This window comes from Erinaceus europaeus, chromosome 9 (assembly GCF_950295315.1).
Source record: "Erinaceus europaeus chromosome 9, mEriEur2.1, whole genome shotgun sequence".
In the NCBI taxonomy this organism is placed as follows: domain Eukaryota; kingdom Metazoa; phylum Chordata; class Mammalia; order Eulipotyphla; family Erinaceidae; genus Erinaceus; species Erinaceus europaeus.
In genome coordinates this window covers 82,101,109-82,119,302 of record NC_080170.1, presented here as the reverse complement: position 1 = coordinate 82,119,302, position 18,194 = coordinate 82,101,109, and the positions used below count along the sequence as shown (strand labels likewise).

At 35.8% G+C, this 18,194-nt stretch overlaps 1 protein-coding gene across 3 annotated transcripts in view; it reads right to left on the bottom strand.

Moving 5' to 3' along the window:
• The window catches only part of GSK3B (glycogen synthase kinase 3 beta), a 191,098-nt gene that overhangs the window by 84,696 nt on the left and 88,208 nt on the right, over window positions 1-18,194 (bottom strand). For all 3 annotated transcript variants that reach the window (XM_016192127.2, XM_007532100.3, XM_007532101.3), the window contains exons 3-4: window positions 17,460-17,543; window positions 2,596-2,706 (exon numbers count right to left, since the gene is read on the bottom strand). In XM_016192127.2, the coding sequence (XP_016047613.1) occupies window positions 2,596-2,706; window positions 17,460-17,543 (195 nt within the window). The remainder of the gene's footprint in view (window positions 1-2,595; window positions 2,707-17,459; window positions 17,544-18,194) is intronic.

Genomic DNA, 18,194 nt, shown 5'->3' with positions numbered 1-18,194 from the left:
AATTGGTCCCACCTCTGTGGAGAACAGTCTGGAGAACTCTCTGAAGGCTAGAAATGGACCTACCCTATGACCCTGCAATTCCTCTCCTGGGGATATATCCTAAGGAACCCAACACATCCATCCAAAAAGATCTGTGTACACATATGTTCTTAGCAGCACAATTTGTAATAGCCAAAACCTAGAAGCAACCCAGGTGAGGTGTCCAACAACAGATGAGTGGCTGAGCAAGTCATGGTATATATACACAATGGAATACTACTCAGCTATAAAAAAAGGGTGACTTCACTGTTTTCAGCCGATCTTGGATGGATCTTGAAAAATTCATGTTGAGTGAAATAAGTCAGAAACAGAAGGATGAATATGGGATGATCTCACTCTCAGGCAGAAGTTGAAAAACAAGATCAGAAGGAAAAAAAAAAAAAACCACAAGTTGAACCTGAAATGGAATTGGCGTATGTCACCAAAGTAAGACACTGGGGTGGGGGTGGGTGGGTGGGGACAATACAGGTCCAAGAAGGATGACAGAGGGCCTAGTGGGGGTTGTATTGTTATATGAGAAACTGGGTAATGTTATGCATGTACAAACTATTGTATTTACTGTTGAATGTAAAACATTAATTCCCCCCCCAAAAAAAAGAAAAAAAGAAAAAAAAAGATCAGTCCTGTTGAGTTGTTTACAACTGTAGCCTTTTTCTTTCAAAGTTCTGTAACACAGTTTATGTGCCTTTCACCAATTAAGGATCCAGACACCTTATATGTTATCTCTATATTTTCCTCTTTTAAACCACTTTGTGTGGGGATAGGGGGTGGGCAGTGGTACAGTTGGCAAGGGGGTGCACAGTGGTGCAGTTGGCAAAGCGCACTAGGACCTGAGTAAGGATCCAGGTTTGAGCCCCCTGACTCCCCACCTGCAGGGGGGAAGCTTCACAAGTGCTGAAGCAGGGTTGCAGATGTCTGTCTCTCTCCCTCTCTATCTCCCTTCCTCTCTAAATTTCTCTCTGTCCTGTCCCAAAATGTGTGAAAATCAGCAATCACAAAGAACTGTGGCTACTATTTTGGTAACATGTATACCCAATAAGTCTTTCTGAAGTGGAGAGTTCTATGAAGACACTATATGTACTCATCACTTTTATTTCCATTCACAAATTCAAGCTTTTTCACAAAAACTGCTTTTCTGATAATGGTTTTATTTGAATATAAGAATAGGTTTGTCCTCAAAGAATGACAGAGCCAACTGTTCTGATTCTGAAAGAACTGTGGTTATATATATATATATATATATATATATATATATATAGTCACTATATTATGTCACAAGTTGGGAAAGGGAGTATTAAATCTTTCTTTGTATGCTAACTTTAGTATGCATAACAACCATAATTTTCTCCTTAAAGCACAGGATCAAAATATATGCTGCTGTGGTCAGGGTGGTGGCGCAATGGATAAAGCATTGAACTCTTAAGCATGAGGTCCAAAAAGGATGACAGAGGACCTAGTGGGGTTTGTATTATTATATGGAAAACTGACAAGTGTTATGCATGTACAAACGATTGTATTTACTGTCTAATGTAAAACATTAATTCCCCAATAAAGAAATTTTTAAAAAAAGAATCAGAAATTAGGAATAGAGCCTCTCTGTCAAAAGTTGGGCGGAGGTAGACAGCATAATGATTATGCAAACAGATTCTTGTGCCTGAGGCTCCAAAGTCCCAGGTTCAATCCCCCATACCACCATAAGCAGAGCTGAGCAGTGCTCTGGAAAAAAGAAGCTTCAACCAAGGTTGTTTTTTGTTTGTTTTTTCCCTTTGCCACCAAATCTGCTAGGATCCAGGCCTGCATGACTCTTCTGCCCCTAGTGATGTCTCTGTCTAGCAACCAGAATTATGCTAAATAAATTCCTACTAACTCTGCCATGAGTTCTAGAAAACAAATTAAGATACTGATAACAAGTACCTGAAATCAAGTAGTCTGGGAAATAGTATAGTGGTAACACTTTCATGACTAAGGTTCTGAGTTCCCAGGTTCAATTCCCAGTACCACTGTAAATCAGAGTTGAGCGGTGCTCTGGTCTTTATCTTTGTCTCTGCATCTCTCTCATGAAAATAAGTATTTTTCAACTACTTTAAAAAATATTTGGAATTATTAATATTCATATTTAAAATTACCAGAAGTTTACATTTCAATTACAGGTACAACTATAATTACAAATAGATATAAGGCATTGAATTTGATTATATTTATCTGTATTTCAAATTTTAACATGATATGCTTGCTCCTGTTTCAGTCTATGACAAGTCTGGCAAATCAGAATTTAAAATAGTCTTTGGCTTAGCAGAATTAAAACCCATAATTTGTCTGTTTAAAAAAACTCACTTGTTATAAAGATGACAAATGACTTTAATAAGCAAGTCATAAAAGTTTAAAGGTAAAGGCTTTACAATTTTAAAATTATAAAACTTTTATAAAGTATCAATACATTCTTTGCAGTTTTTATTCCTCGGTATTTAGATCAAGTAAATAGTTAAAACACATCCAATGCTCTCCTTGACTCATTAGATACTTTATAAAATGGAAAAGTGCTCTATTTTTACATACCTTGACATAGATCACAGGGAGTGTCTGCTTGGCTCGACTATAATGTCTGGCAACTCTGTACACGGTTTCCGGAACATAGTCCAGCACCAGATTAAGATAGACCTCATCTTTCTGAAAGAATTTATTGAAAACAAACAAAAAGCAAAATTAGAAGCTATTCTTTAATCAAGGTAGCTTAGGTTTTTTATACAGCACGTATTCAAATTTTTAAGGGAAAGATTCATGCGTTCAATTTAAGTAAACAAAATTAATTCTGAATACAACCATGACAGTAATCTAAGTCTGTCACACTGTTTTCTCTTATAATTTCAAGGGGAAAAAAATAACCATTTCAACACTGTTAAAGAGTCCCAATCAAACTTCTATTAGTATTTTACCTACTATGATTTTAGAGAATATAATTTGTCATAAAGTTTCAAAGAGAATCAATACCCTTACATACTACCAGAAAGGGTAGTAGAGTGAATACCGAACTGGAAGTCAAAGAATGTGAATTTCTAGCTCTAACTCTGCTGCTAACTGATGTACTCAGGACATTCAATCTCTCTAGATTTCAGTTTATTTAATTAGAATATAAAATATAGACTAGATTTTTCTACAAAAATTTTCAAGCTACTGCAAAAGATTCTATAGTTATCTGACAGTCCATAATAAATCAACCACTTATCTTTTACAACTAACTGAAAGAAAAGAATAACTTATAAGACAGCAGGCTACCATACTTACAAGTTTATTGCAGGTCATATGTTTAAACATCCATTCTCTGCAGCATAAAGACACCAATCCAAGATCAATGGAGAGAAAGAAGGGAATTTCAACTAAGTACCAAGCAGGAAAGAGGAACAGAGTGCTACCTTACCCTGTTCATGTGAACAATATCAGATAGGTAAACTGAAGCAGAAAACAAAGCTGAGAATCACTGTGTTCAAGTCTCTAATTGGCTACTGAGTGGGAAAATCTGTAGGTAACAAACTTTCAGTATTGCCAATCTGCAATCATCTTACCTATCAATAACTGAGGAAGAAAATTTAAATTTTCATCCTTTATTGGCCATTTTCTATATATCAGTAGCCACTGCAGAAGTAGCAGTGCAGGTATAAAAGAAGTAACATCTAAATTGTTAAGGACTGTGAAGGGATAATTTCAGGCAGAGAGGAAACTATATTCAAGATGTGGGGCCAAAGAGTACGCAAGGACTCATAAAATAGTATGCATGCCATCGATCTTCTTCCTTTTTCACAGTCCCTCATTCTTGTATGATTTCCTCCTTTTCACTTCTAACATGCAACATTCCATGGTCTATCATTATCCTTACTAAAATTAGAATCAGAAAACATTAGCAAAGGCCTATATAATAGCTTTATGCAAACACAGTGATCCTCATTCTTTTAAATTAGCTTTTATATCTTCCTTTGACTACAATGGCAGGGTAGCTGTGATGAAGATGATATAACCTACAAAACTAAGTACATTTATGAGAAAATTTACTGAATCTGCTCTTTTTAATTATTCTTTCTATGTATACTAATTTGATGAAACCACAAGCTTGGTTAAAGCTATTTCCTTCCCATTCTATGTAACTAAAGAGTTGAACATACTGCAAAGAAACCTAACATTGTAGTGATTGATCTCCATTAAATTCTTCATAAAAAATTCAATTTTTTTTCAACACTACTACATATGCCAGTTCAAGTCACTCCTCCACTTATAATCTACTTCTCTGGAACCTTCAATACCTCTTCTCCAGTTTTCGCTCTCAGCATGTAGCACTATGTGCATCTACTTATTAATATCTATTCCTGCATGTTCTTCATTTCTGTAACAAGAGAAAAGCTTTTCTAAGGCAAAAAATGCTACTTAAAAAGATACTATTCAGCTTTTCCTACTAAAGACACTGCTTCAGTGATTTCCTGTCTTTCTATATCAATTATTCTATGCGGGAGTATTACAATCAGCATACTTGCTTGCTGTTCATGATTCTCATGTTCAAAACAAAACAACAATAAAAAATCATCTAACTATACTAATTGCCCCTATAATACTTTCTGCACCCCTAACACAAAATTTCTTGAAAGAGGTATGAAAATTGATTTTTTTAAATAAAATTTCTGTCCAATCTGAAACCTTCTCCAACAAAATTTCACCAATTATTCTACAAAAGTGTTTAAGTGAGTAATCTCCTAACTGTTGGATCCAGTAACAGCTCAATCAGGGGCAGGGGTAGATAGCATAATGGTTATGCAAAGAAACTCTCACGCCTGAGGCTCCAAAGTCCCAGGTTCAATCCCCTGCACCACCATAAGCCAGAACTGAGCAGTGTGGGTCGACAATGGTAGGAACTGCCCCATTTTCTGAAGGGAGGTTGGGTCAACAGACTCTACCACTCCAAGAATACAGGTCCTATAATGAGTGCAGCCTAGAATGTTCCTAGCTATGACCACAGAATACAAGCTCAGACCTAAAGGGATGCAGAGGTTACAAAGGTTCCTGTGCTGAATATGGGCCCCAGATCAAATCGATGAGGATTAATGTTAATAATATTTATATACTTCCCCATATTTGGGAGCTACTCTCTTCCCTGACCCAGGCTTTCTAATCCTATTTCCAACTCTGACACCATCTCCCCACACAATTACCTTTAGCCCAACTACAAGTTAGCTTATAGGGCTTAGGCAAAAATTAGTTATGAGTCCCTTGGAATATACCTAAAATAGACCTATTAGCTTTTTCCAAAATAAAGACCCCAAGTCTCATCTGCTATATCCTTACCTTTAGGTTCCTGATTACTAAACAATTTATTCTGCTTTATATCTTAATGCTTTTTCAGCCACCAAGTTGCAGATGCTACCATTATACTTGACTTCCCTGGGCAGATGACCTCACCAATGTACCCTGTAATCAGGGTACATCCAGACGCCTGCCCTACTAGGGAAAGATTGAAACAGGCTGGGAGTATGGATCGACCTGCCAACATCCATGTCCACTGGAGAAGCAATTACAGAAGCCAGACCTCCCACCTTCTGCACACCATAATGATCCTGGGTCCACGTTCCCAGAGGGATAAACAATAGGAAAGCTTCCAATGGAGAGGATGGGATATGGAACTCTGGTGGTGGGAACTCTGGTGGTGTGGAATATGTCCCTCTGATCCTACGGTCTTGTCAATCATTATTGAATCAATAAAAAAAGTACTTTTTTAAAGGAGAAAAAAGCCTCCATCACTACTTTACCCACCTCTCCTATATGACATAACAGTACAATCTGACATAGATCATCAAGTTCCTTTCATTGATACTGACTTTACTTGGGTTACAGAACACTTTGAGCTTTCATGCTACATTAAATACATTTCTGGTTCTCAATTTCTGGTTCCTTGCATTTTCATAATCTCTTATGGAACTGAGGACCCCAGCACTCAGTTCTCAGATCTCTATGCTTTATGTAAGCTCATTCCCCTGAGGAGTCCACGCAATCTGATAGATTATTGCTACTTTATATACTGATGACTCCCAAATTCATGTATGTCTTCCTTCTTTAACTTCAGAATAGTATCCAACTGTATACATTGTTCATTAATTCACCTCCACCTCTCCCACATATGCACACTCTTCTCCACACAGCCACATATCAAATTTATACCATGATTCCACTTTAAAATTCAACCTTTATATGGAAAACTGAGAAATGTTATGCATGTACAAACTATTGTATTTACTGTTGAATGTAAAACATTAATTTCCCAATAAAGAAATAAAAAAAAATTCATCCTGGATACAACCACTTCGATTTAACCACGTGTATTGTTCTGTACTGATTAGTCCTTCAACCTGAATGTTCTGCCCCTAGAGATAGTTGTTTCAACTCCTTTATATCTTTGCTCAAGTATTATATTCCTGGTGTGACTTTTCCTAATTACACTATTTAAAACTACAATCTATTCCTCTACCCAACACCCCCTTTGCCTTCCCCATCTTCTTCCTCTTCTAGCGTTTGCCCCCCATCTTCTATTTCCCTATGACACTTATCATATTGTGATACTAAAACAGACTAAGCTCCAAGAAGGTAACTGCCATTTTGTTCACTGCTCAATTTCTTTTGCCTAGAATGTCTAATATGCAATACATCTTTAGTATTTGCTGAATAAATTAAGTTCAAAAACAACGTGTAGTATTAAAGAATATATTAACTGGCTAACCAGCTTGTTTTAACTCACACAGCACTATGGAAAGAGATGGATGGTGTTGAGAAGATTAAAATGAATGTATGAACAGCTAAAAATTTCCTACAAGAATAAGGACTTTCATGGGATAGAGGGAAGAGAGACTACGGAACAGCAACATTGGCCAGTTAAATATGAGACTAATAGAGAACCTGAGAAACAAGCTGGGCTTAGTTTAACAGTCTCTAAATTTGGCTGAGAATAGGTAGGTAGTGAGATAAGGAAATAAAAAGAGCAAAAAGTGAGAGGAGAGTCACCTAAACTTTTACTAAATGAGTGTTATACCATTTTTAGACATGTTCCACAGATGGTTGAAAACATAGGCTAAATGGTAACTCTGGAAACAAGAGTAGACTATAGGTAGAGATTAGGTGACAGCTAAAGCCATGAGAGATGATTCACCTAATAAACATGTACAACAATATGTAAAAAAAAAAAAGGACTGAATATGGACTCCTGAAAAACACTAAACTTAAAAGGCAGGTGTGGCTGGGGAGAGATGCATATGTTTATGTAAAATGTGTTTCATAGCTGAGGCACCAAAGGTCTCAGGTTCAATCCCCAGCACCACCATTAGCCAAAGCAATAAAAAAACTTTACATTTAAAACTTGACATTACTATGAAAGAGAACCAAGGCATATACAATAAGGAAAGATTATCATAAAAAAATCCAAAGCTTAAGTTTCAAGTATGATGAAATGTGTAGTAGCAATGTGTTTCAATGACAGAAAGAATAAAGAGTGAAAAGGTTTAATGTGGTATATATCATCTGATAATTTTAGAAATAAATTCAGATCACAATGTCAGCAGTAGAACTATACTATACTTATTTCAAGAGTAAGCTGAAAGGAGGTGAGGAGCAGAAGGCAGTTAATTTACTCTCTTCTTACAAAATTCCAGTATATAAATAAGGAGAGAAATGGGAACTTGAGAAGCAAAATCAAAGAAAATTTGTTAGTGCAAATTTTGTTCTTATTTTTTAATGGCTAAAAGAAATTAAATTTATTTGTAGACTGAATAGAAAAAGACAAAGGGAAGGAATAACTGGTGAAGTAAAGCTCTTAAAATAGCATGAGAAACAAAAACACAAAGAAGCTATACAATGTAGTAGTTAAGAGAGTCACAGCCTAATAACTGCAACCAGAAGCCATGTAATCAATTAGCAAACTACTTAATCTCTCTTAGCCTGTCTCCTATAGAAAAGGGCTAATTGTGGTTATTGACTTAACGGGTCATCATAAGATAATAAGAAGCAATCCATATAAAATTCTTCAAGCTCACTACCTAGCACACAATGAAAATTCATTTTTTATCATCTTTAGAAATGAATGAGGGTGAGTGCTACAGCATAATGATTATGAAAAAAGATTTTCATGACTGAGACTACAAAGTTATAGGTTCAATCCCCCACACCACCAAAAGCCAGAGCTGTACAGTGTTCTGGTCTCTTCCTCTCTGTATCTTTCTTTTTCATTAAAATAAGACAAAGAAAATATATGATAAATGATGCCATATTTTCTTCCAGTATGTACAAATGATTAGGGATCATGGAGAAAGTAATGCATATAAAATTAGCCCAATGATGTGACTTCTTGTAAGATATAAGATCATATATAAAACTGTGTTACATAGCAACATAATGCTGAAGACTATGAAAAGAAGTTTCCAGAGGACAGTTGGGCGGTAGTGCAGCAGGTTAAGCACACATGGTGCAAAACGCAAGGACCAGTGTAAGGATCCCAGTTAGAGCCCCCAGCTCCCCACCTGCAGGGGGGTCACTTCACAGGAGGTGAAGCAGGTCTGCAGGTGTCTTTTTCTCCCTGTATCCCCCTCCTCTCTCCATTTCTCTCTGTCCTATCCAACAACAACAACATAAATAACAACAACAATACCTACAACAACAATACAAAACAACAAGGGCAACAAAAGGGAACAAATAAATATTAAAAAAAAAAAAAAAGGAAAAAAAAAAGTTTCCAGAGATCAACATTTAGTAAGAATCACTAAGTGAAGGTGGAGTCGAATAAAAAGAAATAAATATTATGTAGTACCAGTATTCAAAGTAATGCAGGGGCTGGAAGGTGGTGCACCTAGCTGAGCATACATGCTACAGTGCACAAGGACCCAGGTTCAAGTTCCCAGTCCCCACCTGCAGGGGGAAAGCTTCACAAAGTGGTGAAGCAGGGCTGCAGGTGTTTCTCTGTCTCTCTCCATCTCTATATCCCCCTTCCTCTAAGTTTCTGGTGGTCTCTATCAAATAAATTAAGATAACAAACAAACAACTCCTCCCCCCCCAAAAAAAAAAAAAAAACCAACAAAGGAATGTACCATTCAAGTGATGATAAGCAGGCTGAGCAGCAGTTCAGCAGGAGGGGACAGAACTTGCACAAGGTCCTGGGTTCAATTCCCACAACTTAATAAGTCAGAGTACAATGGTGCTCTAGGTTCTCCCTCCGTCACAAAAATAAGTCTTTAAAAGGAAGATGGTGAGTCTCAGATTTTGGAAAGGTCACTAACACAGAGGTCAAAACTTTTTTTTTTTTTTTTTTTTTTTTTTTTACCAGAGCACGGCTCTGCTCTGGCTGATGGTGCTAAATAACACATGGGACTTTGGAACTTCAGGCACAGAAGTCTTTCTGTATAACCATTATGCTAAGCCTCCCCTACCCAAACTTTCTTTTCAAAATATTTAATTACCAGGTTTCTTAATTTTTTAAAATCATTTGACAAAGTTAATCACATAATGTAGATAAGACTATGTATAGCAATGCATTATGTATATGTGTAGCAATGCATTATGATGTGATTTTATAACAAAATTTAAATTTAAAGGAGGTAAAAAATGAATGTCATGCAGCCCAGGAAGTAGCACAGTGGATAAAGCATTGGACTCTGAAGTATAAGGTCTTGAGTTTGATTCCCAGCATTACATGCACCAAAGTGATGCTCTGGTTCTTTCCCCAACCCCAGTAACAAATATTTTGTTTAAATGCATGCTACATTCAAGAGAAGTTTCTACTTACAGGATGCAAATCCTATCCTTCCTCTACCCCAATCAACATTTTCATAAATGATTTCATTTACTAGGGGTTACAAAAGCAAATGCATTCAATGCATTTTTGCACTGAATTCAATGCATATTTGCTAAATAGCAAATGCCAATGTTCTAAGTCAAAACTGGTGGTTGATAAATCAAACAGTGGAAGACATAAAAGCATTCTAATCCACAATATTAACAGAATGTGCTTGATAAGTAAAATACATTAAGGGACCAATTTAGTAGTAGGCTTGGAATTTATTAATTCAATACAACCACGTAGAATTAGCACAAATCTATGAAAAATGGCTTAAAATGGAAAACCAAGGAGAAATCTAATGGAAAAAAATAATATGCTGAAATACTAAGTCAAATTCACAATTTGCTACTTAACAAAGACAAAATCCCTCGATTAAAATCAAAGTATATGCAGAAGACAGATAAGACTTGATAGTAATAAATGACAGGTATTATTGAACCGAACTCAAAAAGATTCAACACTTAGAAGCTAATAAAAATCTTAATACATTAGGTTACAATAGAAGTACTGTGTTCACATCAGTAAGTATAATTCTGTGCTACTTCACTTGACATAGTAATGATACTGCTTTTTGGAAGAATACAAAAATATTTATAATATTAATAAAGCCAAATGCATCAAAGGCGGACTAGCAAAATTGTATCTCCCACAGATTGAATGTTTTAATTTACAACACAATGAAAATTAATGAGGCTTAAATTACAGCTTTTGAAACTTTGATGTTATGGTGTCATTTTCTCTATCAGAAACATTGATCTGGAGCTGTGAAGCCACAGTAAGAAAAAGAAAAAAAGAAATAAGGAAAGGAAGAAAAAAAAACACCCTTTTAGATCCACTTTTTTCCCTCTGCCAGTTCATTGCTCAGATCTAGTGGTACAAGGGACTGAACACCTGAGACTGCTGAACCTCAGGCATGAGAGTCTTTTTGCACAGCCATTATGCTGTCTCTCCCATCCCTAGACTCACAGTTTTTTTCTTTTTTTCTACATTTTCAAGTAGGAGATAGTTAACACTGAATATAACCAATTGTATAATCTAGACTATCCAAGAAGTTTTAGTAACTTCAATTATCTCAGAGTAAAGAACTCTTTAAAAAAAATTTTTTTTTAATCTTTATTATTTTTTGGATAGAGACAGCCAGAAATTGAGAGGAAGGGGGAGACAGGGAGACAGAGAGACACCTGCAGCCCTGCTTCACCACTTGTGAAGCTTTCCCCCTGCAGGTGGGGACTGGGGGCTTGAACCTGGGTCCTTGCGCACTGTAACGTGTGCTCAACCAGATGTGCCACCACCTGGCCCCCAGTAAAGAGCTCTTTACCCTTCCCTGATCAGAGGGGAAAAAGTTTTGAAAGGCTGGGCCAATAGTACTTTTATAAATTCTAGGGATCTTATAGAATAGTGCCTATTCAGTACCAATATTTCACAATAGAAATACCCCTTAACACACACACACACACACACACAGACACACACACAGACACACACACACACACACACCCTGATTTGCAGCTAGAACAAGTAAAATTCAAAGTTATTCCAGTTGAAAATGGGGTACAGGACTATCTGGCTTTGTCAGGTACTATGGGGGAGGGGGAGAAAGGGGGTAGGAAGAGGAGAGAGAGAGAGAGAGAGAGAGAGACATCTGCAGCTCTACTTGTGAAGCTTTCTCCCTGCAGGTAGGGACCAGGGGTTTGAATCTGGATCCTTGCATACTGTAGTATGTGTGCTTAACCAGGTGTGCTACCACCTGGCCATCTCTCTCTTTCTGTTAATTGCTTATATATTGTTTTATGAAAGTGAGAGAAACCAGTTTTCCTCCTTTTTTCCTTCCTCCCTCTAAACCAGAGCACTTGATCTTCAACCCTGGCTTTTGGTGGTGTGGGAAATTGAAACTAGGACTTTGGAGCCTCAGGCATGAGAGTCTCTTTGCATAACTATTATGCCATCTTAACCCCCCCCCCCCGTTATTTTCTTTAAAAAAAGTTTTAATTATGATTTAATTATGGTTTATAAGATTGTGATACTGCAGGGATACAGTTCCATACCACACCCATCACCAAAATTATGTGCTTCCCAGATTCTCTCCCCCCACTTGTCCCCTACCCTTCCTTAGTTCTTAGAAAGAGTTAGAAAGTTTGGTCACTCTTTGCTTGCTAGTTCATGGATTTCAGTTCCCTATATTCTACATACGCATTAAATCATTCAGTAGTTGTATTTTACTTCCTTGGATAGTTCACTAAGCATGATCACCTATAGTTCATACATTTTGTCTAACAGATATAATACCATCTTTTTTTTTTTTAAGGACTAGTATTTTGTTGTTGTTGTTATCACCAGGGTTCACCACTCTGAGGTGATCTTTTCAGATTGATAAAGATGCAGAGAGAGACAGAGACAGAAAGAGAGAAAGGGAGAGAGAGGCTGACCACAACACCAGAGTTTCCTCTGATGTGGTGGAGACCAAGCTCAAACCAGTATTGTGCCCATGGCAAAACAGTACACTATCCAAATATATACTCAATTTCTATCTCTATCCAATAATAAATAAATTTTTAAAAAAATACTAGGCCTGGGAGACTATTCAGCAGTATGCTGAATCCATACCTTAACATCACATTAAAATGTTTTCCCTTAAGAAAAATTTTAATAACATTAAACAAAGATATTTTATCTATGGTACAATCAAGATTGATTACTTGACTAGTAAGGACACAGTCATCCTTAAGTATAACTTATATGAGAGAACTTGATTTGTAATTCCAACAAGATTACAAAAGGTTAGGATACATCCATAGTATCTGTCCTGACTTAATTATGCCTCCTAATTATATTAGTCACTCTTTTCAGTTAAAGGCTAAAAGCTGATTGTAATTCCTGAAGAGAAAGTGTTTAAAATGGCAAGATGGGGGAGTCAGGCAGTAGCGCAGCAGGTTAGTGCAGGTGGTGCCAAGTGCAAGGACGGGTAAAAGGATCCTGGCTTGAGCCCCTGGCTCCCCACCTGCAGGAGAGTCACTTCACAAGCGGTCTGCAGGTGTCTATCTTTCTCTCCCCCTCTTTGTTTCCCCTCCTCTCTCAATTTCTCTCTGTCCTATCCAACAACAATGACATCAATAACTACAACAATAAAAAACAAGGGCAACAAAAGGGAATAAATAAATATTTAAAGAAAAATGGCAAGATGGCGTACAAATTAAGAGAGTATCACCAAAACAGACATAGTATTTAGGTAAACTTTAGTCACCAGAAATATTTCCCAAATATTATAGTAATCCTTAAACTTTACATAGGTATAAAAATAATATTATGGGGAACTGGGCAGTGGAACATTTAGTTAAGGGCTTAGATTCAAGCCCCAGTTTCCTACCTGTAGGGGACAATTTTCATGATCAGTAAAACAGTGCTGAGGTTTCTGTCTCTCTTTCTCCCTCTCTGCTTTTCCTTCCCCTTCCCTTTCTATTTCTCTCTGTTTCTACCCAATAAATAATACATAATGTTAAAAAATAAGTGGTTCAGGAGATGGTGCAGTGGATAAAACATTGGACTTTCATGCATGAGGTCTTGAGTTCGATCCCCAGCAGCACATGTACCAGAGTGATGTCTGGTTCTCTCTCTCTCTCTCTCATTAATAAATAAAATCTTTTAAAAATAATAATAATAATACAATGAACAAAAAGTTTAAGGTCTTCTGGTAGATTAGCTACAATACTAAAACTAAAATAGTAATGGAGATTAGTTAAGAGCATTATATAGTTAATACAATGAAATGGTTATCTATCCAATAACCACAAATAAAGTGATGTGGCAACAAAAAATTTTCTTTGAGGTCTTTAATATTTGATAAGGTCATAAATATTGATACAGCTATGTAACACATGTACGTATGGAACCAGATATGTAGAATCAAAGTAAAAAATTAGGACAGTAAAAAGAAATTAGAATAGTGAGTGATCATTTCATTTTCTTCTTTAAAGTTTATTTTTGCACACACACACAAACATATATATATATATGCAAATATACACCAGAGCACTATTCAGCTCTGAGGCTTCAAGCATTCAAATGCTATACTCAAAGAGTTATCTTCCCAGCCCAATTTTTCTTATTTACCTTTTTTTCAAAATGTGAACAATAACGACCCAGAGGAAGAAGAGACAAGTGAACAAGGAAAACTGAAGATGGATGGGGACCCATCCAAAAAATATAGAAAACAGCAGAAATTGAAAGAACACAAGGTAGAAGGATGGATGGAAGGAAGGAAGGAAGGGAGGGAGGGAGGGAGGAAGGAAGGAAGGAAGGAAGGGAGGAAGGGAGGAAGGGAGGGAGGGGGGGAGGAAGGGGTCAGTCAAAGTCGGTCGGTCAGTCAGTCAGTCAGATGGTGGTGCACTCAGCTGAGCACATGCAATCATGGATAAAGATCCCCTAGTCCCCATCTGTCAGGATGGAAGCTGCAGCAGCGAATCAGTGCTATAGGTCTCTCCCCACCCCATCTTTCCTTCCATCTTAAATTCTCTTTCTCTATCCAACAAACGGATAAATAAATAAATAATTTAAGTCAGAACAAAGGGAAGCCAAAGGATTACAGCTAATGCAGATTAAGTAACAGACATCAGTTAAAGACAGAAAAATAAATGAAGCAGTGACACAGATCATAAGAAAAAGACAGAAATTCAGACAGACAAATTCAAAGTAAAATAAGAAGAAACATTAAAAGTGAACAGAGAATGGAAAGAATGGAGAGAAGAGACTCAGAGAAATAGAAGACAGCAAAAGAAAGCTAAAAGATGAGCGAATTTAAAACTTTTATATACTTTTAAACTCACTTACCGGAGAATAGAACCAAGTCTCTCATCTCTATAATCCTCAAACACTATTAATTCTTTCTCATTCTCTGGTATCCTCTAATCATCTCTTAATTGTCTCATCAAGGCCTGCTTTAGACTCATGTTCTTCCTCACTGATCTCCTTCCTGACCAACATTATCTCCTGAATACTTTAAAACCCCTATAAGAAAATCATCATGGATTTTAGAAACCTAGTCTATTCAGAGAGGGTTCTTTTTACCATCTTGCAAGCAACAGAAACTGTCTCCCACTCAAAGGAAATGATTTCCTTGCAGTACCCTCTCATCTGAAGAGTGCTTTCACTCCTAGACACATTCTAGGATTAGAAGGTAATAATACAAACTTCTGACTTCCTTTTGCAACACTAGAGTAAAACCTATATGCACATTAGAAGTATTAGATTGCTGTCTGATCTCTTGAATTGTATTTTTGCCTGTCCATAACAAGTCAGAAGAAAGGAGATCATGAGTCAGACAAGAAGAAATAATATTTCTGGTGGCTGGAAGATCAGAAAGTATTCTGGAACTGTTTTTTTTTTTTTTTCATATCTTCAGAAAACCTTCCTCCCTCCACACCCCTTCTTTGAACAAAGACAAAACATTATTTCCAATAATATATCATAACTTCTTTTAATGATGCTACGTAAAATAAAGTGGTATCTTAGCCATTTTGGAAAATTTCCAATGCCCAATAGAAAAACTCCGAGATAAGTGGTCCGGAGGTGGCACAGATAAAGCATTGGATTCTCAACCATAAGGTCCTAAGTTCGATCCCTGACAGCACATGTACCAGAGTGATATCTGGTTCTTTCCTACCATTTTCATGAATAAATAAATAAATTCTTTTTTTAAAAAAAGGAAAAACTCTGAGATAAATAAAATATTATAAAATACATTTCTTTGAAGGGGCTGGGTAGTGGTGCAGCTGGTTGAACACACACAGTACAGTGCACAAAGACCCAGGTTTAAGCTCCCAGCCCCCACCTGCAGGGGGAAAACTTTACAAGTGGTGGAGCAGTGCTGCAAGTGTCTCTTTTTGTCTTGCCCTCTCTACCTCCCCCTTCTCAATTTCAGTCTCTATTCAATAAATTTAAAAATATATTTTTAAAAAGAAAATACTTTTTTTTTTTTTCCAAAACAGAGGTTTGCCAACCTTCTCTTTAACCTTCCTTAATATCTTCTCAATTGTCCTTTCTCCTTAAGACCATTTTAAGGTAGATAAATAAAATGCAGCATGGAAGAAATCATCCTCTGGGTAGACAGGTAACAGTTTGAGATACAAAGATAACAGTATAGTTAACACTGTTATTCCCAAAGCAGGATTAAGTGAGGGTGAGAGAAGAAATCCATCAAAATAAAAGATAGGTAAAGTCTTTAGACACAGACACAAACAGAACCTTACAATCTAAAGGTTCAAAAGACTCTTCCATTTTTGTTCTTTATCTTTGTAAGAATTAAATGAATTAATATTTATAAAGGTTAAGACAGTATTTGGCATATAGGGAATGATATATAAATTAAATAGTGAAGATGAACTAGGGATTTTTTAAGAAGGACTTTGCAAATGGATCTCTATGTAGTTCAGTGGTTCATGGAACAAATAATTCTGACCTTTTACTTTCCTCCCTGGAGTATTATAATGTCTACTATCTAATAACAAAAACACAAGGACATAAAATTATATTATATAAGAGTAATGTGAACATAACAGATGTTCCATAATTTTATTTGGGAAGGACAGGAATAAGTAAAAGCATGCCCAAACATACAAGATTAAAACAATAATAGTTTGTCAGATTTAAATTTTTTTTTAAAGTACCATGAACCAAGTAGCTGATTTCAGAAGCAAAAATACAAAGTATTTATGAGGGGCTACAGTTCCTAATAGAACTAGAGACATTATTTAAAAAAATTAAAAACAGAAAAACAAGTGTCACACATGGGTCAATTTCCAGATAATGGTAGCTGAAACATTAGTTAAAACATATTTGTGTATATATAGTAATTGTACATCTGTGTGTGTGTGTATATATATATATATATATATATATATATATATATATATATATATATATATAACAGGTATTACACAGTTCTTAATACAGTTTTCTTCCTATAAATACAGGCTGACATTAATAATTTTTCTATCTATGGAAATTATCTAGAAAAAATTAACATAAAGTTATTAAACCCTGGTATGCCGGCAAGTATTTAGTAAAAACTATCGTGCCAGATATCAAGAGGCATCAATGGATCTAAGGACTTTAGATACTGTTTGCATGAAATATGGGGTCCAAAATGTCAAATGAACTTATTCTAAGTCATATTTATTTAGTCCAAGGGGGGTTAAGTGGGGCTTTTTATTTATTTGTTTGTTTTGTTTCTTCACTTGTCCTACCCCAAACCAGTAAAAGAAATGTGATGCGCAGACAGATTCAATCTAGGAAGAAGGGAGAGAAAGGATAGAAAACTAGTATTAAATTAAAAAAAAAAAAAAAAGTAAAACAGGTTAAACTAATTTTTCACTATTTTTAATTCTAGTCAGTATAATGTCATTAGTTCTTGTATGTTCTTCTGGAGAAAAAACCAAGGAGAATCTAATGATATACAATGATATATCTTGAGGTCAAAATCTATAAGGTCTGAGGGGGAGGGGGGTAAATGAGAGTATTTCTAGAAAAGTAATTTTTTTCACAATATTTAGAACATATTTTCTGTCAGACCTACCTTCTCACCACTTGAGTAGAAGAAATAGCGCAATCGGACTATGTTACAATGATCTAGCTTTCTCATGATTTGAAGCTCACGGTTCTGAAAAGTAAACACATAAAAGTAAGTTTTAAAGACCAATTACAATATGGATTTATTAAGGTGCTTTGAAAGAAAGAATAAACATTGTAAATAGCAAGAATACTGATATGCTACTATAAAGTATGGTTTATAGATGAGAGTCGACATACAATTCGTTAATAATTCATAAGTTACTTGTTACTGCTCTGTATATTAGACAAATATAAACTTAAAATTTGTATGGTAATTTTAAAAAAATTATGTTTATGAATCATACAATTAAAATAAGATCTGTATTTTTCAATTCTACCTTTCTGGTAATTCATTCACATTGCAACTGCAAATATTAAGTCCTTGATAATTTAAAAAAAAAATTATACTCTACCATAGTTGGTTTTGGTACAAATGAAAGGTATCTTAAATCAGCTGCTACTAATGTAATTTTTTCCAATATAATAGAAACCAAATTTGTCACCATATTAATTTGGACACAAAGAAAACTGCTGTAAGTTCTAATATTTTGCAAGGAATTAGAATTGGTCTTATTACAACAGCTCAGTTCCTAAGTTTTAGAAAGTCAATGTAAGGCATAGAAAATGTACAATAGTGATACATTTACAAATCATCCACATGATTTCCCCTTTGGGAAGCTTCAAGGTAATTTTCATTTTT